The sequence below is a fragment of the Bufo bufo genome, chromosome 4 (genome assembly GCF_905171765.1).
Source record: "Bufo bufo chromosome 4, aBufBuf1.1, whole genome shotgun sequence".
NCBI classification, from domain to species: domain Eukaryota; kingdom Metazoa; phylum Chordata; class Amphibia; order Anura; family Bufonidae; genus Bufo; species Bufo bufo.
In genome coordinates, this window is record NC_053392.1 from 103,041,388 (window position 1) to 103,064,754 (window position 23,367).

General features: G+C 43.8%; 1 protein-coding gene and 1 long non-coding RNA gene across 5 annotated transcripts in view; both read left to right on the plus strand.

Moving 5' to 3' along the window:
* UGGT1 (UDP-glucose glycoprotein glucosyltransferase 1) overlaps positions 1–8,445 on the plus strand; it is a 119,021-nt gene extending 110,576 nt beyond the window's left edge. For all 4 annotated transcript variants that reach the window (XM_040427582.1, XM_040427585.1, XM_040427583.1 and 1 more), the window contains 3 exons: positions 233–349; positions 499–667; positions 7,342–8,445. In XM_040427582.1, the coding sequence (XP_040283516.1) occupies positions 233–349; positions 499–667; positions 7,342–7,367 (312 nt within the window). In that variant the 3' untranslated portion in view covers positions 7,368–8,445. The remainder of the gene's footprint in view (positions 1–232; positions 350–498; positions 668–7,341) is intronic.
* Positions 8,446–11,657: 3,212 nt separating this feature from the next.
* Positions 11,658–22,714, plus strand: LOC120997510. Its single transcript, XR_005778187.1, has 3 exons — positions 11,658–12,218; positions 22,609–22,612; positions 22,705–22,714. It is a non-coding gene; the product is annotated as an uncharacterized LOC120997510 (long non-coding RNA).
* The last annotated feature ends 653 nt before the right edge of the window (positions 22,715–23,367 follow it).

Genomic DNA, 23,367 nt, shown 5'->3' on the forward strand with positions numbered 1-23,367 from the left:
TGTGGTAACATCCGGCTGTCCCGGATCCAGAGAACTCTAATGCAGATGTGAAAGAATCAGGGTAAATGTCTGTCTGGCTGTTTCTTTTCCAGCCTAATTAGCTTGCCAGGCTTGCTGAGAGCCGGACCGCATATTAAAGGGGCTATCTGTTTTAAATATCTACATGAACCAGTTTAACAAAGTTCACGTTTTTGTACTTTTTTTTTGTTCCATTTCTCTTCTCTTTCTACAGGATTTGCCAAATAATATGATTCACCAAGTGCCTATCAAATCGCTGCCACAGGAGTGGCTGTGGTGCGAGACGTGGTGCGATGAGGCATCCAAGAAAAAAGCCAAGACTATAGACCTGGTGAGTGGATTTTGACTGGATTAAAGGTGGATTTATGTTAGATGTTGAAAGACGTGGTCTCTTAGCGAGTGGATTTTCCGTGGTGTGCCAAGTACGCAACATTGGTTAGGTGCTTCTTCAGCTATTTCATGATCTCTTCTCATTTATAGTGCAACAACCCAAAGACCAAGGAGCCAAAGTTAGAAGCTGCGGTACGTATTGTCCCAGAATGGCAAGACTACGACCAAGAAATCAAGAGACTGTACAGTCGTTTTCTGGAGGAGACTTCTGGTACTGTAGCAGATCAGCCTGATGTCATTAGGCAGCCAAATACACAAGGTAACTTGCTGTATAGTATGTTATTTATAAAGGAAAGCGTAGCATCACGTATTTCTAATTTCCCCCTTTGAATCGGTTTTCTATTTTAGTGATTATGACAATGGTGGGATGTCAGTGTGATCATTCTATAGGACTAAAATTGTATTACGTAGCCACCAAAAACTATAGTGTATCCTGTGTAGAGCACAATTTGTTTTTAATGGGAAAATCCATCCCAAATTGAACATTTGATGGCAGATGATAACATTACTGTAACCAATTCAGCGCCAGATTTAAGTATCACTGATGTGACCTTCGGGCTGGGTTCACACTTGACTGAATAGCTGCGGATTTGCTGTTGTGGATTTTTGAGCAACAAATCCGCAGCGTAGTATAGTACCAGCAAAGTGAATGAGATTTTAAAGGCCTTTTCCGCGATTTAACTGATGACCTATGCAAAGGTCATCAGTATCTGATCGGTGGGGCTCCAACACCCGAGACCCTTGCTGATCAGCTGTTTGAGAAGACAGCAGCGTTCCTGTGAGCATCACGGCCTTCTCTCAGCTCACCAAGCACAGCATCGTACATTGTATAGCGGCTGTGTTTGGTATCACAGCTCAGCCCCATTCACTTGAATGGGGCTGAGCTGTGTCTAGGCCCCGTGACTGATGAATGTGACGTCACTGGCCTAGGCAAAGCTGGAGAAGGCTGTGACGCTACTGTGAGCACTGCTGCCTACTCAAACAGCATGGTCCTGGGTGTCGGACCCCCACTGATTAGATACTGATGATCTAATCAGAGGAGACGGTTCTTCAGTTCAAAAAATCTCGGAAAACCCCTTTAAGAAATCTCATCTACACACTGCGTACAAAACATGCAGAGTAAATTGACCTGCGGTGCAGATTTGAAATCTGCAGCATGTGACTTTTATGCTGTGGTTCTCCCCAGCGGATTTCACCTCTTGCAATGGAGCGTGAAGTCCTCTGGGCTTTCCGCAGCAAAAACTTCTGCAGACTTTTCCGCTACAGTTTTTGGTACATATGGACATACCCTTTGGGTTAGCTTTAATTGTTGGGTCAGACATTGCTACCAAAGAGAAACGGTAGTAGTTTTAGAAATCAGCACAGGTATACGTCTACGTAGTCAATCGCGTGTTCTTCTGTCAAAACGTAAGTTTTCATTGGATTTCCCTTTTAACCCTTTCACTCCAAGACAATTTTAACACACGACACAACTAAAAACCTTCATTGTAAATGTAAAAAATCCCAGATGGGAGAGGTGACTGTAACAGGCTGCGTTCTTTCTTCCTGATATCAGCTTTCTCCCCTACAGACGCACACAACCACCCTGCGTCCTGAATATTGAGCTAATGGTATCATTTGAAAGATCCTGGAACATAAAATGATACCAAAATCTAACCTCTAGACCTCATAGTCTACCTGCGGTTAGCATTTAAAGTCACAACATAATACGTACATTCAGAAATAGAGACCACTGGTGATTGTGAAATGCAATTATTGTATTAGAGTATCACTCATGGAACCACGTTAGAGGGCACCCAAGACACGAGCACCTAAAACTCACAAAGACGTGTTTGCCTTCCAGTGAGAAACAGTGTTTGACTTATTAGATACATCCTTGGCAGTAAAATGGTTAAATTTATTTTATTAAAGAATTATAGAAGAATTTTCTCACTCGTATCATTGGGGGACACAGAAGACCATAGGTATAGCTGCTGCTGCCACTAGGAGGCGACACTAAGCAAAAAAAAAAAAGTGTTAGCCCCTCCCCTCAGGTATACCCCTCCTGCAGACACTGAGCTAATCCGTTTTAGCTTAGTGTCCGTTGTAGGCAGACCTCCCTGCTTTGCAGGTCTGCTGATTTTTTTCTTTTCATTTTTCTCTTTTTCTTTCCTTTAGCTGGGCTGCTGGCAGACTCCACACTGCCTGCGTTCCCACCCAACAAACGGGAGTCCAGGGGGTTCCCAAACCCGCTGATCGTTCCCGGTTTCCGGAAGGCAAGGAGGACCAGAGGTTCCTAAAGCCTCTGTATTCCGCCAGCTTTGAGTTCATCAGGTACGGTCTCCGCTAAGTTTACTCTGTTACCGGTGAAGCTACCCTCACCAAGGGGTAACACACCGAAGCTGGTGACCCGGCTGGAGGCAGGGGGGCAGAAAACGCCATACGGGTGAGTATTCTTTCAGTCCCCAAGGCCCATTCCTCCTCCCTCCCACTTCTCAGGTTTTCCCATGTAAATATCCCCCACCGAGGCCTGCTTACCTTCCCCTGAGGCCTCCTTTTCGACAGGCGTCCCTTCCCTGCGCAGGGGGGTTGGGGGAAGGGGAGACTTCATGTCAGGCCATCTTCTGCTTATTCCAAGCGTTTCGGTCTATGTCTTCCGCCGGGGCAGCTGGTAATCGAGGCCCCGGCTTCTCTGCGGCCTACCCCCTATCTGGCTCCCCATGGCATTTCTCTAGCTCCAGGCCGGCATATTGTCTGGCCGGGGTATGTCGCAGGTTTGCTCTCCTGCTCCCTCCCTGCATTGCCGCCCCAACCAGAGGTTCTTCCGGTTGGCCCTGCCTGTACTCAAGGCCCCGGCTCTGCGGCCTACATAGACCGCATCTTCAAAACTATTTTGGGGGCGAGAACTGTTCTATCAGAGCGCAAAATTTTCTAGCCATTTCTTCCTCCCACCAGCCGCCAATAAGCTCAGCCCCTGGGCTTAACCCTTTCCTTGCCTTCAGTACTGCTGCGCTGGGCAAAATGCTTCCTGGACTCGAGAGAGCTGGGGGTTTAGATTTGAGCTGTATGTAATTAAAAACTATATATATTACCTAGCTATCTGGTCCTGTTCTGGACCTAGTTCCCACCGCCATTCCATAGTCAGAGCTACTACAGCTGGATGATCGCACTACCGCTGGATACATAAGTCTTGCACTACCGTGGAATACCGCATTCCCTGTAGTTCCATAGGCAAAGTCGTTTCACTACTACTGGATTCTGTAGGTCCTGTCACATTCCCCTCCTTCCTTAGGCAGGAATATGTGCGCTTACCACTGGAACCTGTACATTCTGTAGCATTACCCTCCATCCATAGGTGGAGTAATTGCACTTGCACTGGATACTGTACAGCCTGTTTGCTCACTTCTTGTGGGTATTAGTACGGTTTTCTGTGCATGGTATAACCTGCCGATTTCTATGGCGCTGGCTTAGCGCCTTGTTCCCTTCACATGTAGTGCATTGTCTCTACCATCTGCTACGGTGACAGCACCAGCGTTACCTCCTGGTGGAGTTTGGGTATGCACTTATTCAGTTTGCATATGTGAGTTGTCTGCATTGCTCCCCTCACCGGGTAGAGCGGTTGTACTGTCCTTGTTGTCCCCCCTAACTCTAGTTCCCTACTGAGCCGCATCAGTCTCTTCTACTTCTCCCCTTCCGCAGGGCGAGTAGTTGCACTTTCTCCAGATGCTGTTTCTGTCTGCTCGGCCAGTTTCCATAGCCATTGAGTTCTCGTATGCCCCCTTTTCTGCTGTAGAGTGTCTGTGCTGGTGGTATTGGTTCTGTTACCAGTTTTTTTCGGGGACTTGTGGTGTTCGGTGTCCACACTCCCTTCCTGGCGCAGTATTTATGCCATCTCTGGTTCCTTTCAGCCCGTTTTGTGCATTTCTACAATAACCCCATTCTTTTCTTTTTTAGGCGGGGTTGTTCCGCAGTGGCGGTCAACAGTGTCTGATGAGTTTACACAACCTTCTTATTTTCGTTCCTTTGGGCTAGGTGTTTTTTTCTTCAGCTTCCTGTTAGGTCTGCCAGTTCAGGCAGCTTTCCATGGCATATCTGACGGCTTCTCTCCTCTCTTGTTCTGGAATTTAAGTTCCTTCTCTACCTACCTCTACTTATCACTTTGGCGTTCCCCTTGGGGAACACTCTTATGCAGCAAACCCCTTGGCCGTAGGTCTGAAGCGGACGTTTTTGCTTCTGGAGGACACCTTTTTTTCCTGCCAGGTTACTCCCCTTCTTTTTTTGTGGTTTGGGTCAGTTTCACTGCCTTGTTCCCATTGACTTTCTTCACTCCCTCAAGAACTTTTTCTTGTGGGCCATTTTCATGCCCGTCATCCAGGTTCTCTAGCCCTGCCTTGTTTGTCAAGGTCCCGCTGGAGTGTTTTTTTCTTCTGGTAGCCTCTTATGGTTTTGGGGCCTTGCCTTCTGGCACCCCTTCTTCGTCCCCCATGGGGTGGGGGGGGGGGGCAATTTTTTTTTGTCACAGCTGCACTTCTCTGTCCCTTGATATGCGGACGCCATTTTTAGTTCGTCGTCTTCTAATCAGTTTTCCACTGAGTGGTTCCCTTTTTTCTTCTCACACCATGTTCTGCCTGTTGATGGCTCTAGCGTGTTTTTTTCCTGGGGTTCTGACCCATGGATATCACTTCCTCAGAAGTCTTCTGAATCCAGGCTAGGTCTCTCTCTCTTGTATCTTCTGCAGTCTCCTAAACTGTGACTTATATTCCCTGGACTGTTCTTCTTCTGCCCAGCTGGAGCCTCTGCGTGTTCAGCCGCTCTCTGTCAGGCCTTCCTGGGAATGATTTTTCCTGTCCCTTTTCAGGGTTCCGGGTGAGTCCTTCCCCCGCAATTATGTGCGGGGAATTATGACCGCCTTGGATTCGTTCTGTTCTTGTTCCCTCCCCATGGTACTGCTATTTAACGTCCCATGGTCTCCTGTGTCCCCCAATGATATGAGCGAGAAAATAGGATTTTTTGTGCTTACCTGTAAAATCCTTTTCTCGCTGAGTTCATTGGGGGAAACAGCACCCACCCAGTAAGTTCATTGCTGGTTCTTTTTGGTGGGTCCCACCTGTTTTTGGTTCTGACCCATCTCCAGCTCTCTTTCATACAATTGTGTTCTGTTGGCTTCTCCTGGCTGCTCCTACTGCTTTTGTACAAACTGATTGATTAACTCAGTGTCTGCAGGAGGGATATAGCTGAGAGGAGGAGCTAACACTTTTTTGCTTAGTGTCGCCTCCTAGTGGCAGCAGCAGCTGTACCCGTAGTCTTCTGTGTCCCCCAATGAACTCCGCGAGAAATTAATTTTACAGGTAAGCACAAAAAATCCTATTTTCCAAGATTTTAATACTAATGACCTATCCTCTGGTCCGACACCTCGGTCCCCCTCTGATCATCTGTTGGAGAAGGCACCGACGCTCCTGTGAGTGCCATGGCCTTCTCCGTGCTTACCAAGCACAGCACTGTACATTGTATAGCAGCTGTGCTTGGTATCGCAGCTCAGCCCCATTCACTTCAATGGGGCTGAGCTATTTCTAGACCATGTGACCGATGTCACTAGCCTAGGGAAAGCAGCGAGAAGGCTGCGGGGCTACTGCCTTCTCAAACAGCTGGCTGATAGGGGTCCCGAGTGTCAGACTCCCACCGATCAGAAGATAGGTCATCAGTATAAAACACAACCCGCAAGCATTGTACAAAGCTGCACAGATACAGAAGGATCCCAATATCCATGTTAGCATGAAGTGCAGGCATTATATCTGAAAGCCATGGGTCATCAAAGTGACATTTGTCTTAAAGTTAATATACCTCATTCATTTAAGAACTCTGTAAAGTTTTGGTAGCAGCAGCTTTGCTATGCTGGAGACTTTGGGGTCTGGCGTAAGAAACTCCTGTTGACCAACCATTATCATTGAGGAAAGCAGCTGCTACTAAAACTTTACAACGTATTCAAATAAATGGCTGACCATGTGCTACACCAGGGGTCTCAAACTCGGTTGGGAATATGGGGCACACATAGAAACAATTTCCAGTTTATGGGCGATGTGCATTTCAAATATGATACAATACTTGTGTATCACACTTATCACCCCGACCTTCATCTCAGCCGGCCACTCCCGGGAATGACGTCAAGAGCTCCCCTAGTCCTTTTTTTTGTGGCATTCTAACAAGTTTTTAAAAATAAATTTCACATGCCTGGACAACCGCTTCCAAATGCAGACCCAAGATGATACCCCTAAAACTAATACAGACTCCCGGACCCTAAAATTAATACAGACCTCAGATCAGTCCACAAATTCATTCAGACGCCAGATTAAACCCCAAGTGAGTCCCCAAATTTGTACAGACCTCAGATCACACCCCAAATTTATACAGAGCCATGATTATACCAGAAGAGACTCCAAATTTGTACAGACCCCCAGAAGAGACTCCAAATTTATACTGACCCTAGATCAGCCCCCCTAATTCATACATACCCCAGATCAGACCACAAATTTATACAGACCCTAGATCAGCCCCCTAATTCATACATACCCCAGATCAGACCACATATTTATACAGGCCCAGATCAGGCCCAAATTAATACAGACCCCAGATACAACCCCCAGGCGTAGGCACCACTCTGGCACTGCTGCAGCTCGGCACTGTGTCTTGGTGCCAGCCCTGCACTGTGTCCTGGCATGTCAGCATGCATAGGGATTTTCGAGGTAACTGTATTTGGCAAAGGAGAATTAATAGATGAAGGTGAGAGAAAAGAATGGACACCAGTAAAAATAAAGTAGAAAATCCTGCAGCAGGAACACGAGTTGGATCCTGGCCACAACCCCAAACAGCCAATTCAGTGACGTCTCCCTAGGTTACAATAAAGTAAAAGACTGCAGTCACATTTTATATTCATATTATATATTTTTGTTTTTACAGATCACAAGCCCCATGATGATTTATGATTCACAGATGTCTGCAGGAAAATGGACTCAAAAAGATTTTTTTCTATTTTTTTTAAACAAAAATTGAGAGATTATTGGGAATTTTACATTTATTGATTTTACAGAATGTCTGCGAAACTGCTGAATGGTTTGTGGTATTGGGGTATTTATATTTTGGGTTATCAATTTTTTCGCTTGGGGAAAACGGCCATGCTTTTTTTTTTTTTTTACCCTTGTTTGAAAGATGCTACAAGATGGAAACAAAAACAACCAAAAATAGTTGGAAACCAAAAGTTGTTCCCCAAAACCCACTAAGTAATTAAACCACTAAAACCTGTTACAATGTGTTTACATGAACTCCTTTATCTAAATGTGCAGGGAAATTAAATATCCTCCCGTATGTTCAAAGCAGATGTAAAGGCAGCTTAAGGGTCCATTCACATGACCATGTCCATTTTGTAGCCGTGTGCACCCATTCACTGCAATAGGTCCATGATCCGCATGTTGGGGCCAAAGATAGGACATAAAGGGCTTCTGTGTGCTTTGGAGTCTACAACATGCGGATCGTTGACCCATTGAAGTCAATGGGTCCGCAGTGTGATGCAGGGTGCATGCGGCCAGTGTCCGTGTTTTGCGGCTCTGTGTTATATGGACCCTAATGGTAAGGGTATCAAATGTGAATAATATTCGCTGTGTCCACCGTCGTAGCCATTTATTTTATTGCTTCAATGCATCTGAAACACAAACTGAAGAAACTATCTATGCATGTAGTCTTAATTAAAAATATATTTTTGTATTTACAACTCCTGTTTACATGTATGTGTCACCATGGTAACAGACTACAAACACACCTTGTGTAGTCGGTTCCTGCAGTATTGTCGCCATCCATCCACTACTACTGTCTAAAGCTGGATTTACACGGGCCGACTGAGCAGCCGATTTTCAGGAAGGAAGTGTTGCTTCCTGACAGTCGGCTGCTCGTTGAGTGAAGAAGACCACGCATTTACATGCAGCGATCTCCTTCACTGTATGAGGATGAGGGATGGCTATTGCGATCCCTCATCCTCATATAGAATCATTGTTTCTAAGCATCAGATTGCTGTTTAGGCTCCATTCACACATCCGCAATTCCATTCCGCATTTTGCGGAACGGAATTGCGGACCCATACATTTTGTATGGGGCCGCACGACGTGCGGCCCTGATCCTGAATTGCGGGCCCGCACTTCCGGGTCCGCAAATCCGATCCTGAATAAAATAGAACATGTCCTATTCTTGTCCGGACAAGAATAGGCATATTCTCTTAGTGCCGGCAATGTGTGGTCCATGTTTTGCGGATCCGTGGATCCGCAAAACACACACGGATGTGTGAATGGACCCTTAGACAGCACAATCTGCTGCCCACAAGCCATGATTGGTGGTGCCTGCATCAACGACAGAATCACCTGGTGAACAAGCGTTTCGTTCGTTCATCAGGTGATCGGCGACACATTCACATGGCCAATTCTCAGGCTACGTAAATGCACATTAAGAGTTAGGGATCAGATGAAATGCAGCAAGACTGCAGGATAAGACTAAGCAGAGTTTGCTGGTAGTTTATAACCACGGAGACACCCAGATCTGCATCGGAGCTGTAGACACAAAACAGTAGAATTTGTTTAAATTAATACTATTTGCACACATGCTTCTTTTTCGTTTTAGGTTCCCTTTAACCGTAAAATAAATTGGTTTTAAATGGAAAGATAGCCTTCAATACTGAGGTGGGCATCTGGCAGCTTGGTCACCACCAGTGTCAAGACTGAGCGGCCTGAACACTGTTGTCAGTGATGCTCAGTAGTATGGACATGGACCTGTTTGTTCATCAACTTGATGACCCCAGAATGTAAGATTGAATGCTGATAATGGGCGTCACTCTGAGGGATGATGTCAGATGTTCCAAGTGGATTCCTTGGTTGTGCTCTCATGCATATCTATTGGGGTCCCCTAATTCCTGCCTCCACCCTATGAAGCATAACTATATATAAGTAGCTTTCAGCATTGTCATACTGGAAGAAATGTTGTACGTTTTGGCCAGGATTTTGTAGCCTTTTACAAAGGGATTCCATATATTGTATAGGATTGTCATGGTGTTTTCTGATTCCACCATACTGGAAAAGCAGTGTAAGGAGGTCACCAAAGGGATACTGTATGTATGAGTGTGTATATATAGATCTTCAGTAAGTCACCATATTTTCATTTTATTCTCATGTCTAATTGGGGCCACATACATGAATTTAAAGGGGTTGTCCAGGATTAGAAGAACGCTTTACATTACCACTCGTGACCATAGGCTGTGTCTGGTAGTGCAGCTCAGTCCTATTTACGAGAATTGCAGACCCTTTTTTATGATCTCAGATAATGTATTTTATATTGCATTTGCAACTCCCTCAGAATACTTAGGATGAATTTTCTAAAATGCCCGTTCATAATTTATCATGTGTGTCTCTCCCACGCTATTCACTGTACTGTACCTATTGCTTATATACAAGACGTGGCTATCGTGGATTGGGTATCAGTACAAGAAGCAATGTGAACATTTCCAATAATGTGAGCTGTAGTAAAAGAGATGGCTTTTAGTGGTCTGTAGACAATCTAGAAAATACGGTGATAGAATAGGCAGCACTGCCTGATGCAGGGGAGAGATGTGGCAGAAGTAGGGAGGTATACAGGGATACTCTGTATTGTAGAAACATGCGAACAACGCGTTTCAGGGCAGAAATGGCCTAACGATTAGGCTCTGTTCACATCACAATAATGGCCCCCATTTCACATATATGCTGAGAAAAGCTCAAAGTAAGATTGCTTTCAAAAACAGTTATGTTAATCGCTTATTTTTGACCAATTAATAAAATGCAATGTGAATGAACAAAAGAGAAATGTAAATCAAATCAATATTTGCTGTGACCACCTTTGCCTTCAGAACAACATAACTTCTTCTACGGTAGGTACGCTTGCATACATTTGTTGAAGGAACTCTGCAAGGAGGTTGTTCTAAACATTTTGGAGAACTAGCCACAGATCAAATCCTTCTGTCTCTTCATGTAATCCAAGACATACTTGATAGTGTTGCTATCCGGACACTCTGGAGCCATATCTTCACTTCCAGGACTCCCTGTACTTCTTTATGGTTCAATAAGATTTTATTATTATTATCAATTACAAACATAAGAGAACAACACAAATTGCAGTATACATACCGCATACAAAGATACATTGCGACATGCAATCATGAACAGCAGTACAGCATCCCTGTACTTCTTTACACTGAAGATAGTTCTTAATGACGTTGGCTGTATGTTTTGGATCGTTGTCCTGCTGCAGAATAAATTTGGAGCCAATCAGACTGAAGTATCTGGGCATTGAGGACACCATTAATCTTGACCAAAACCCCAATTCCATTTGCTGAAATGCAGCCCCAAACTTGCAAGGAACCTCCACCTTGCCTCACTGTTGCCTGCAGACACTCATTGTTGTATGGCTGCTCAGCCCTTCGGAGAACCAACTGCTTTCTGTTACAGCCACATACTTCACATTTTGACTCCTCAGTCGAGAGCACCTGCTGCCACTTTTCTGCACATTAGTTCCAATGTTTTTGTGCATAGTTGTGTCTCTTGGCCTTGTTTCCACATTAAAGGTATGGCTTTTTGGCCACAGTTCTTCGTGAAGACCACTACTAGGCAGATGGGTGTCCCTGGGTCCCATTAGTTTCTGACAGTTGTGAGCTGATGGCACAGCTGGGCAGCTTACGAGTTCAAAGGGAAATAAGCACGCTGTCTCTTTCATCTGCTGCACAAAGTTTTCTTGGCCCAAATACAGGCATATACTTAACCATCATGCAGTACCATCAGGGAGACGTCTGATTGTCTCCAAATTTATTCTGCAACAGGATTGCAACCCCAAATATACAGACAATGTCATTAAGAACTATCTTCAGTGTAAAGAAGAACAAGGGGTCCTGAAAATGATGATCTGACCCCCACAGAGTCCTGATCTTAAAATCATCAAGTCTTACTGGGATCACATGAAGAGACAGAAGGATTTGAGCAAGCCTACCTCCACAGAAGATCTGTGGTTAGTTCTTCAAGATGTTTGGAGCAACCTCCTTGCTTAAAAACTGTGTTCCACAAACGCCTAAAACATTTGCACACTCCTGTATACCACTGCCGGAGGCCTGTGATTAGAGATGAGCGAATTTCATATTTTCGTTCACGCTTCGTTTGGTGGTAAAAGCAGAATTGCGTTATGGATTCCGTTACCACGGACCATAACGCAATTCCATGACGGAATGCATAACGGAATGCCTTTAGAGGCAATCCGTTATTTATTCCGTCATAATAGAAGTCTATGGGCTGCAAACGGATTCGTCCTGTTTCCATTATGCAGGGGAGTCCTCTTCCGTTTCCGTTATGGAAATGGGATGGATCGGTTATGAAGGCCATAGACTTCTATTATGACCGGATAAATAACGGAATGCCTCGAAGATAGCATAGTCTGCCATTCCATACTTTGTTTTTTTGCAGTATACCATCATATATCAACCAACAGAGGACTCTGTTAGGTTAAGGGGGTCTACTGAATTGTGTTTTTACTTCCTGTGCCTGCTCCGATCCAGCATCGCCACCCTGTCCTTTTTTTCCCCGGGCTGCAGCAAGTGATTTGTTGTTGTGGCTGCAGCTGTGACCTCCTGTATACCACTGCAGTCAATCAGTGGCCTCAGTGTTCTTGTGTCATACAGCCCTGAGGCCAGCTGCAGCAGTATACAGGACGTCACCATGTTACAGTTCTTTGCACGTTTATGTCTGGGTATTTAGGGTAGATGTAAGGTTGCGGACAAAGTCTGGGGCTTCGATGAGAAGTGATACCTCCCTGTTTCCGGTGTACAAGATTTATAATTGTATGTGATTTTTGTACTGCTCTGAATCAGAATGTTTCCATTTGATTAAAACATTTTTTTTGCTATCTCTGCCTCTGCTTCGTCACTTCCATTTGATATTTTATTTGTACATTAGCTACACAAGGATTCAGTCACTTAGGCACATATTATTATAAATTCACATACAGATCATTGAATTGTTTGATTTAGTTATTATTGATAGTAGTTGTCATACATGTCTTTGTCTAAGTGGTTGGCAGCTCATATAGACAGCATCAGGTTTGTCATCCACCCCATTGGAGATATGTTTCTGTTAGTGAAATATACAAGTTCAGAAGTTTTTGAAAGTTGGGTGATGAAGGTTGTCACCCAAGGCAACTAAGACCTATAACTGAGCAGAAGCAGATATCGCTAACACAGCAGAATAGAAATTAACACAAAAACAAGTCAGCTTATGTGTAAGGGGTTATCCAAGACAAAACCAAGACCCCCCCAGGCGTGGCCAACCCGCGGTGGTGGTGATACCTAATCTACGCCACTGGATTCAGTCTGTGTGGCTCCGCTACTGCTGCTTCCACTCCCCTTTGCGCTGATATCGGACTCTATCGATAGAGAGACACGCATGACCCAAGGGGAGCAGGTCCAGACTGTGGCTTGTAATTGGTTGCAGCAGTCAATTCCCCCCATATTGGCGAAGAGCTGGAGCTCAAGTGCCAGTCCGGCAGCCACACAAACTGAATCCAGTGTCGGAGACCAGGTGAGGATCATCACCGATGCGGGTAGGCCATGTCAGGAGGTCTGATTTAGTCTCTGATAACCCCTTTTAAAGGGTTTTCTGCATTGGACAAATACTTTTTCTTCAAAGGGTTCTCCAACCATGAGGTGGTCACAGGAAGACCTGCTGCTTGGACCCTCAACTATCAGCTATAATCTGTGGGGATATACAGTACCTTGAAAAAGTATTCATACCCCTTGAATTTTTCCATGTTTTTTCACGTGACACCCACAATCTTACATGCATTTCAAGGGAACCTGTCATCAACTTTATGCTGATCTCACTGAGGGCAATATAAAATAGTGACTGAAATGCTGATTTCAGTGGTCTGTCACTCATGAGCTAAAAGTAAGTGGTTGCCGAGAACCAGCATCATAATCATTGCAGCCCAGGCCTTGAAAAGAGTCACATCTACCTGAGAAGAGTCCTGGTTATTCATGGATTCCTGCTCTCCTGCCCACCTGCTGATGACTGACAGGCTTCTACCTAGTCTTCTCCCTTATTCCCTAGGAGAGAACTGCCAATCATCAGCAGATGAGCAGGAGATTACGAATAACCATGACTCTTCTCAGGTAGATTTGACTCTTTTCAAGGCCTGGGCTGCAATGATTTATGATGCTGGTTCTCGGTAACCACTTACTTTTAGCTGATGAGTGACAGACCGCTGACATCAGCATTTCTGTTACTACTTTATGCTGCCCTCAGTACGGTCAGTATAAAGTTGATGACGGGTTCCCTTTAATTGGGATTTTATGTGATAGACCAACACAAAGTAGCAAGTATGTTTGAAGTGAAATGAAAATGATACATGGTTTTCAAAACTTGTAGTAAATAAAAATCTGAAAAGTGTGGTGTGCATTTGTATTCCGCCCCCCCCCCCCCCCCCCCGAGTCAATACTTTGTAGGACCACCTTTCAGTTTTCTGAGTTTCTAGTGATTTGAATGGTGATATCAGTCCATGGTGTATAATGGGAGCTGTATGTCAACAGTACCTATGACATTTTTAATACCGCGCATCTCCATTGCTTGCTGATTTATAAAACAGCAGATTATTATATTTCCGCTATGACATACAGCTGGCGGCGGCCAACAAAGGTGTAAAAGTTTATGTATCGCTACCACTGCGTCTTTAATGAGAAATCACAAAGCCTCAGACTGCTGCCGGCAGCGATTCCGATTTAGGATTAAGGTAGCGTTAACACGACAGCCGGCGTCCAGTGTCTTGTGCATTGTGTTCAGGTGAGGGTGACATGACGGGACAATTACTCCCTGCATGTGCAGCCGAGCTCACACAATAACAGGCGGCAGATACCAAATGGCTGACATTCACCTAATGAATGTAATATATGTGCATTTAACGTTAATTTGCGAGTTGGAGTGCAAAATAACTGTATTTCATGGATGAGGAGAAAATTATAGACTAAGAAACTTCTCAAACAATGGATCCTGAGCAGTGCACACAGCAAAATCAAAGTTGCTTGATGTGGATTGCTGCATAAGCCTTAAAATAGATGGAAACATAGGAGAATATGGAACTACAGCACCTCGCAACCAATATTCATAGAAAACAATTTTTTTCTAAGAATATTTAGCTGTTCTTTTTTCATTTTGGCAGTACTATACAATTCAAACTTTTTAAAAATAAAAACAAAGTATTGAGATAAATCTGCTATATAGATAGGAAACCGATGGTCAGTTTACTATTGCTGTGAGGGAATTATGTTATCTACTAGTACAATAGTAGATTGTGGAATTGGGATGACAGCTGTAATGTTCTCTTCATAGGCCTAGATAAAACAGAAGAGCACTGCACTTATCAGTGTGATGCTGTAATGTAGTCCCTCACCCCTTCCCTCTCTGGTCGCAGTGAACAGTCTGAGAAAGTCAATGAGGCGGTCTGCTGTGCTAAGGGAGGAAGTTAGAGCCAGGACAGGAAGTAGGACACATGGAGTGACTTCAAAAATTATATCTAGAAAATTATAAAAAATAATAATAATACATAGAATATTCACATACTGTATAAGCTGTCCCTTTAACTAAGATGAGGGTGAGGAATTGACTCAAAGGTCATATAAAAGGAAAATGAGCATCAGGCCAAAACCCGGCACTTGTGGGGTATTTATTCATACATTCAGAGCCTTTTTCTATATTAATCATTTAAAAGAGTTATAGGGGTTGTATAATATTAGAAAAAATGATCGGTCAGATTACTAATTCTATTCAGGATTTCTTTTACTCTGTTTCTGAGTAATCTAAGTACCATCCAAAATGGCCGTCATTGCAGAGACTGGCATCTTCCGCTCCGGTGCACCGGTAGTAAGCACAGATGCGCCTATATTATTAATTCACTGCTTCTAGAGGAGAATTAGGTCCATTGTTTGGCTTGCGATGGGACACTGCATGAAATGCACGATCTGTAGGATTCATGTTATCCAGATCCCAGACACGCGTGTGTGTGTGTGTGTGTGTGTGTGTGTGTGTGTGTGTGTGAGGCCTTAATCAGGTTGTATATCGGATTTCCTTCACTTGGGGCACAGATACCCAGCAATTGGGGTACATACCATTCCTATCAAATACCCTGCTTTAAAAAATACTATTTTAAACAACCTCATAGAGCTGGGGCTGTGAGGTGTATCATACTGAGGGTTGTTTTAATAGGGTTTCCACCTTCTGAAAGGTACTACCGATACTTCAGGACCAGCCTTTGGTGTGTATGTTCTGTGCAGGTCACACAGCACTCATCAGCAACGCTGCAGATGTCCCAAGACTTATGACGACCATGAATTTCAGCAATTTTAAATAGATACTGTATTAGCTGTGTTGTATAGTTGTTTTAGCTGTGTTATTATGTGTGGGCTTGTCATCAGGTCAGGATATGGTGGTATTAATTTAGAAAAGTGTGGCGGTATTCTACAGTATCATCACTGTATGATTGTCTTATATTAACACTGTTTGGTAGTATTATTTTAGCACCGTATGGTGTTATTTTACCGCTGTATGGTGATGTTATATTTCCTTGGTATGGTGGTATTTTTTTAGCGCTGTATGGTCTTATATTAGCACTGTATAGTGGCCAGGGTATGGTGGTATTTCGCACAGCGTGGCAATATTATACAGTACTAACACTGTATCACGGTCTTATATTAGCACTGTATAGTGGCCAGGGTATGGTGGTATTTCGCACAGCGTGGCAATATTATACAGTACTAACACTGTATGACGGTCTTATATTAGCGCTGTATGGTGTTATTTACCTTTTGTGGCACTGCTATGTAGGCACTGGCAGTATATTGTTTTTGCTGTCCGTGGTGATTTCAACACGGTATAGGATTTTTATTTATGCAACTCTAAGAAACTGCTATTTGGTCTACCTATGGCACTGTTATTCGGGCACTATTCTCTCTGGGTGGTGGCGTAACTAAAACTGACTGGGCCCTACAGAAAATTTTTGAACAGCATCCCCCCTTCTACCCGCTCCTCCCAGGCAAGCCACTCCGTCCGTTTCCTACACGTATATAATGTATGTCATGTCACTGTATATACTGTCATTGTATAATACTATTAGGGGGCCCCTGACCATAAAATCTTTCAGTCCTCCTCCTGGATGGGCCCCTTCTGAGTTTGGGCCCCATAGCAGCTGCTTCCCCTGCGTCTACTATAGCTACGCTCCTGTTTATGGGGCTTATTATTAGGAACAGTATGTCCCCATATGGAGACCCAACAGAAGATACCACACAGGATGTCATACAGTGTGGGCCCTGCCCGAGATGCGGGTAGTAGGGAGCCCATACGTGGAAATTCCCTTCATCAACATACACACGATTTCAGATTTTGTTTTCCCAGATCCTTTCCTTTTGTTTGCGGTTCTAAATTGTATCATAATCAGCATTACCTGGTGTTCTGCTTCTGTTGTCTCCTTGCCTTGTATTTTCGTTAATTACGGCCCATTTGCTTCTGCGTTCTCCTTGGCTGAGGACTGTAAGGGAAGGTCAGCCTGCAGCTGGAAGGCGTCATCCGTAATTTAAAGTTTATATCAAATGGAAATGGTGCTGTGGGTTAAAGTTTCCCCGGGGACGTTTCTTAATCGTGCGGATCAAACTGATATAATTTAGTAGTAACCAGGATCCATCTGTGTCTCTGCCGGTAATTGATATCTTCTCCTGGGTGCTTTCCTGATCATTTAACAAGTAATGTGGCCATAAAGAGATCTTCTGTAAAGTGTAATGTGCCGTTAGGTATCGGGGGGTAACATTGTTTCGGCACGGAATACAGGGAAGGGCTTACTGGAAGAATGGAGTTTTATTGTACAGCAATATCCTGGTCCGAAAAAAGGAGACGTCTTTTTTATTATAGTTAATTGATATAACCATATAAAGTGCCTTGAAAAAGTATTCATACCTCTTGAACTTTTCCACATTTTTTCACGTTACACCCACAAACTTAAATGTGTTTTATTTGTTTTTTATGTAATAAATCACTGCAAAAGGTGCACCACAAAGATATGCAACTGACAACACTGGCTGATGTTAAAAACGGAGACTTTAGCCAATGTATTCCAGTCAGGAACACATCAGAGCCCTTTTGCACCGCCGTTAAGGTATCTCAGTGTGGTATGGGTCCTACCACTAGGCAGCCTTATCATCTCTCCCACTGCATGAGTGACCTCACTATGGAGGTATGTGGGAGCTTGGCTGCGAGTTGGATCTTGGCACCTTTCAGACCGTATTCACACACCATAGGTAGTCTAGTGGTAGGAACCCATGCCACACTGAGATACCTTGACGGTGGTGCAAAAGGGCTCCGATGTGTTCCTGACTGGAATACATTGGCTAATTTCTCAGTTTTTAACATCAGCCGGAGGGATTAGCTGTCTCACCTACATGGCTTGTGCCAAACTGCAAACTGGGCATCTTATGGCTTGCTTTCAAAAATGGCTTTCTTCTTACCACTCTTGCACAAAGGCCATAAAATAGATGTCCTGTGGAGAGATTCTCACCTGAGCTGTGGATCTCTGCAGCTCCTCCACAGTGACCATGTTCCTCTTGGCTGCTTCTCTAATTAGTGCTCTTCTTGTCTGGCTGTCAGTTTAGGTGGACAGCCATGTCTTGGTAGGTTTGCAGTTGTGCCATACTCCTTCTATTTTTGGATGATGGATTAAACAGAGCTCAATGAGATGTTCAGAGCTTAAGATATTTTTTTATAACCCAACCCTGCTTTACACTTCTCCACAACTTTATCCCTAACCTTTCTCCCATGCTGGCCAGCGGGGTGCCAGTTTGGTATTCCCGCCGCTGTAAGCCACTAAGCACAGTGATTGGCTGCAGCGCACGCATGCCATATCCAGTCACGTCACTGCTGTTTGTAAACAAACCGAGGCAGTAATACTGGACTGGTGCTGGAGAAATGGGTGAGAATATCTTTTTTTTTTTTTTTTTTAAAGGTTGCCCTAGGTAATTAATGATTTTTGGACAAAGCCTTTAATGAGAACCTGTCCTATTTCCTGATGTTTGTTTTAGTATATACTAATAAAATAAAATCCTGGAGCATCTTTTCTGCCTATAGGGTATGTCATTACACACACTGGCACTGTCTAATCAGCGCTGACAGTATCAGACTATGCAGGGAGACACCCTATTAACAGGAGGAACAGCACTACCCCCTCGTCAACTCACTCAGAACAGAGGAACAGCACAACACAGATCTCTGAAAAAAGTTTCCAAGAGAAGATACTGCAGAAGTATATTGTAGGCATTGCAAGTTTTTCTTTACAAGACATGTCTGACAACTCCTCCTTAAGATAGACCAGCACTTTGTGATCAGTGGGGATCCAACCATCAGGACCTAGATGATCAACAAAACAAGGGGCACTAGCCCTGTAGGGGCGTGCCCATATATTTGAGTTCAGGATGTGTCAGTACTAAGCACAGGCTAGATTAATACTAATGTTGATCACGAATATTCTAATCGCGAATATCGTCACTTTCAGAATTCGCGAAGATGTAGAATATAGTGCTATATATTCGTAATCGCGAATATTCAATTTTTTTTTTCCATCAGCACCCTCACTGCTTCTTGCTTGTGGGCCAATGAGAAGGCTGCAATGTCTTTGTCTGAGCTTAGCAACATCCCTAGTAACCAATAGGAAAGTTGCCTACCCCTTACTATATAAGAACCTCCCCGGCAGCCATTTCCTGCTGTTTTTTTGCAGTTCTGAGAGAGAGAGCAGTGACATTGCTGTGCTCTGTGCTTCCATCTGGATCCTTATCCAATTACATTAGATAGTTAGTTAGCTCATATATATATATAATACAGATAGTTAGATAGTGATATAGTGTAGCTGGTTCCAGTGCAGGGTGTTAGGTAGTGTGATAGGAATTACTGTTTCTCTGCTGTCTATACATACAAACAGTGCTGCCCATAATTATTCATACCCCTGGCAAATTTTGACTTAGGGTCCATTCACATGTCTGCAATTTCGTTCCACATTTTGTGGAACGGAATTGCGGACCCATTCATTTCTATGGGGCAGCACGATGTGCTGCCCAGATACGGAGTTGCGGACCCGCACTTCCGGGTCCGCAATTCCGTTCCCGGAAAAAATAGAACATGTCCTATTCTTGTCAAGAATAGGCATTTTCTATTAAGTGCCGGCGATGTGCGGTCCGCAAAATGCGGAACGCACATCGCCGATGTCCGTGTTTTGCGGATCCACGGATACGCAAAACACACACGGACGTGTGAATGGACCCCTAAAGTTACTTTTATTCAACCAGCAAGTAATTTTTTGACGGGAAATGACATAGGTGTCTCCTAAAAGATAATAAGACGATGTACAAGAGGCATTATTGTGGGGAAAAAAACATTTCTCAGCTTTTATTTACATTTGAGCAAAAAGTGTCCAGTCCAAAATTATTCATACCCTTCTCAATAATCAATAGAAAAGCCTTTATTGGCTATTACAGCAATCAAACGCTTCCTATAATTGCAGACCAGCTTTTTGCATGTCTCCACAGGTATTTTTGCCCATTTATCTTTAGCAATGAGCTCCAAATCTTTCAGGTTGGAGGATCTTCTTGCGTCACCATTATCTTTAGCTCCCTCCACAGATTCTCAATTGGATTTAAGTCTGGACTCTGGCTGGGCCACTCCAAAACGTTAATGTTGTTGTCTGCTTACCATTTCTTCGCCACTTTTGCTGTGTGTTTTGGGTCATTGTCATGCTAAAATGTCCACTGGTGCCCAAGGCCAAGTTTCTCTGCAGACTGCCTGATGTTGTCGTTGAGAATCCTCATTTATTGCTCTTTTTTCATTGTGCCGTTTACTGTGATTAGGTTCCCTGTTCCATTGGCTGAAAAACACCCCCAAAGCATTAGGTTCCCACCACCATGTTTGACAGTGGGGATGGTGTTCTTTGGGTTGAAGGCTTCTCCTTTTTTATGCCAAATGAAGGTCATTGTGACCAAACAATAAAGTTTTTGTTTCATCTGACCATAACACAGAAGACCAGAAGTATTCTTCTTTGTCCAGATGAGCTTTTGCAAAGGCCAAGCAAGCTTTTGTGTGCCTTATCTGGAGAAGTGGCGTCCTCCTTGGTCTGCATCTGTGGAACCCAGCAGTGTGCAATGTCCGTTGGATTGTCTGCCTTGAGACATTGTCACCAGCAGAGCCCAGATTCACCAGGATAGCCTTGGTGGTGATACTAGGATTCTTTTTCACCTCTCTAACTATCCTCCTGGCCAGCACAGGTGTCACTTTTGGCTCCTGACCGCGTCCTCTGAGATTTTCCACAGTGTGGCACATCTTGTATTTTTTAATAATACTTTGCACTGTAGCCACTGGAACTTGAGAACATTTAGAAATGGCCTTGTAGCCCTTTCCTGACTTGTGAGCAGCCACAATGCGCAGCTGCAGGTCCTCACTGAGCTCCTTTGTCTTAGCCATGACTGTCCACAAAGCAACTGCAGAGAGTTGCTGTTTTTCACCTGTTGAGTTGATTAAAACAGCTGTTCCCAATTAATCAGAGTAATTAGAACAGCTTGGACTATTTGGAATGGTATAGAACTTTAGATTTTCCCACAGACTGTGACAGTTTGTGAAGGGTAGGAATAATTTTGGACTGGACACTTTTTGCTCAAATGTAAAGAAAAGCTGAGAAATGTTTTTTTCCCCCACAATAATGCCTCTTGTACATCGTCTTATTATCTTTTGGGAGACATCTATGTCATTTCCCGTCAAAAATTTACTTGCTGGTTGAATAAAAGAACTTTAAGTCAAAATGTGCCAGGGGTATGAATAATTATGGGCAGCACTGTACAAGCTACAGACATAGTGCTGTGATGTTACAACAAAACTCAGTGCACCAATCAGTAATATCTACTCAGACCTGATAAAATCTGAAGTTGCATGTAGTGCGCTAAAAATATGCGCATCATTAGTGCCGATTTGTGCAATTGCGAAAATAATGACGAATTCTAGAATTTGAGAATTTATTGTGAATATTTTGAGAAAAAATATGAAATCGCCAAAAATTATTTTTCCTATGCTGCTCTTCACTAATTACCACTATAAATTCCTGGAAAACCCCTTTAAGTAAGGCCCCTTTCACACGAGCGAGTCTTCTGCACGGATGCGTTGTGTGAAGTGAATGCATAGCACCCGGACAAAATCCTGACCCATTAATTTCAATGGGTCTGTGCACATGAGCATTTTTTCACACATTAGTTCTGCGTTGCGTGAGAATCGCAGCATGTTCTATATTCAGCGTTTTTCACGCAGCCCTGGCCCCCTAGAAGTGAATGCGGCTTCAGTGAAAAACGCATCTCATCCGGATGTAACCTGGATGCAGTCCGGGTGCAATGCGTTTTTCACTGATGGTTGCTAAGAGATATTGTTTGCAAACCTTCATTTCTTTTTCGTATGAAAAATGCATCAAAACACATTGCACCCGCGCAGAAAAATCTGAACTGAACGCAATCGCAGACAAAACAGACTGCACTTGCGTACAAAGTGGTGCGAGTTTCACTGAACGCATCCAGAGCCAACCCGTATCGTTCGTGTGAAACTGCTTTTAGTCATTCTCCTTTAAGATTACAATATGGGAGGAATGATCACTGTAAGAGTCATAAATCTCTGTTGTGACACAGTAATGCGGCGCTTCCCTTTTATCCTCCTCTGAAAGGCTTTCTTTACTAAATGAATGAAATGTACCGCCATAATAACATTACATTGCATCCATTGTATTAAAATATTGCTTTTCCTTCTAATTAAAAAAAAAAAAAAGATCTCATTTCTATGTGGCCTTAGATTTGCCCTGGCTCCTTGAAAAGTGCATTAAATGAAAATCCCATCAATACACAATATAATAATGTACATGGCGAATATTAATTAATTTCGGGGCCGATCTATCAGAAAATCAATGCACCCATTTCCTGTAAAATCTTGTTCTATAGAGGCGGGTGCAGGACCATTTAGCTTCATTATTGTTCTGAGATAATTGTAACAAGATACCGCGCAATCTTTGCTGCCGTTCTAATGTAATTGCTGACCAGATGCTTAGATAATGAAACGCGTGGCCGAGTCTTGTTACTTTTTGTATGTGATTTTGATGGATGACACAAAAAGTCACTGTTAAAGCCAATTTTGCTTCCAAGGTCACAAACAATTTTACGTGCAGCAGATAACACGGCTGTTCACACTGTGTAATGCGATTACAACAGGCGGGAGACACTGTGTGATATTACATAGTACCAAAGTAACCGTTATGGTGGGCACCGCTACAATGTGCACGCCCCTGATAACGCATGTAATCAGAAAAGAGAATAAAGGCAGGGTGCGATAAATGTAATATCCACAGTAATCATTTATACCTTAGCAGATACAAATCAGCTATCAGTCATGAAAAACAATTAACAAGTATAGAGTCAGTACAAGGAAATGAGTACCGCACTTGGTGGCCATATGCATGGGGTCTTGGTTGCCTTCACCCTTTGCCAGTGCATTTTATAAAGGGAATACTAGCGAGCGCTTCCATAATGGAAGTGCTCACTAGTCTGCAGGAGGAGGGGGAGAGAAGCGCTGTAAAGTACTTACCCCTCCTCCTGCTCGCTCTTCCCAGGGCCCGCGCTGCTGTGTCCTGGCTGCCTGCAGCGTCAGGACGTACAGAGCGCACTCTGACCTGACGCTGCAGGAGGACAGGTGACTGCAGCGCGGGCCCTGAGAAGAGAAGACAGCCAGGACAGGGAGAGTGGCGGCAGGAGAGGTACGTTACTTTATTATTTTACAGTCTGATATGGAGGTCTAATGGGGGGTCTGGAGAGGTCTATGGGGGGGTCTGGAG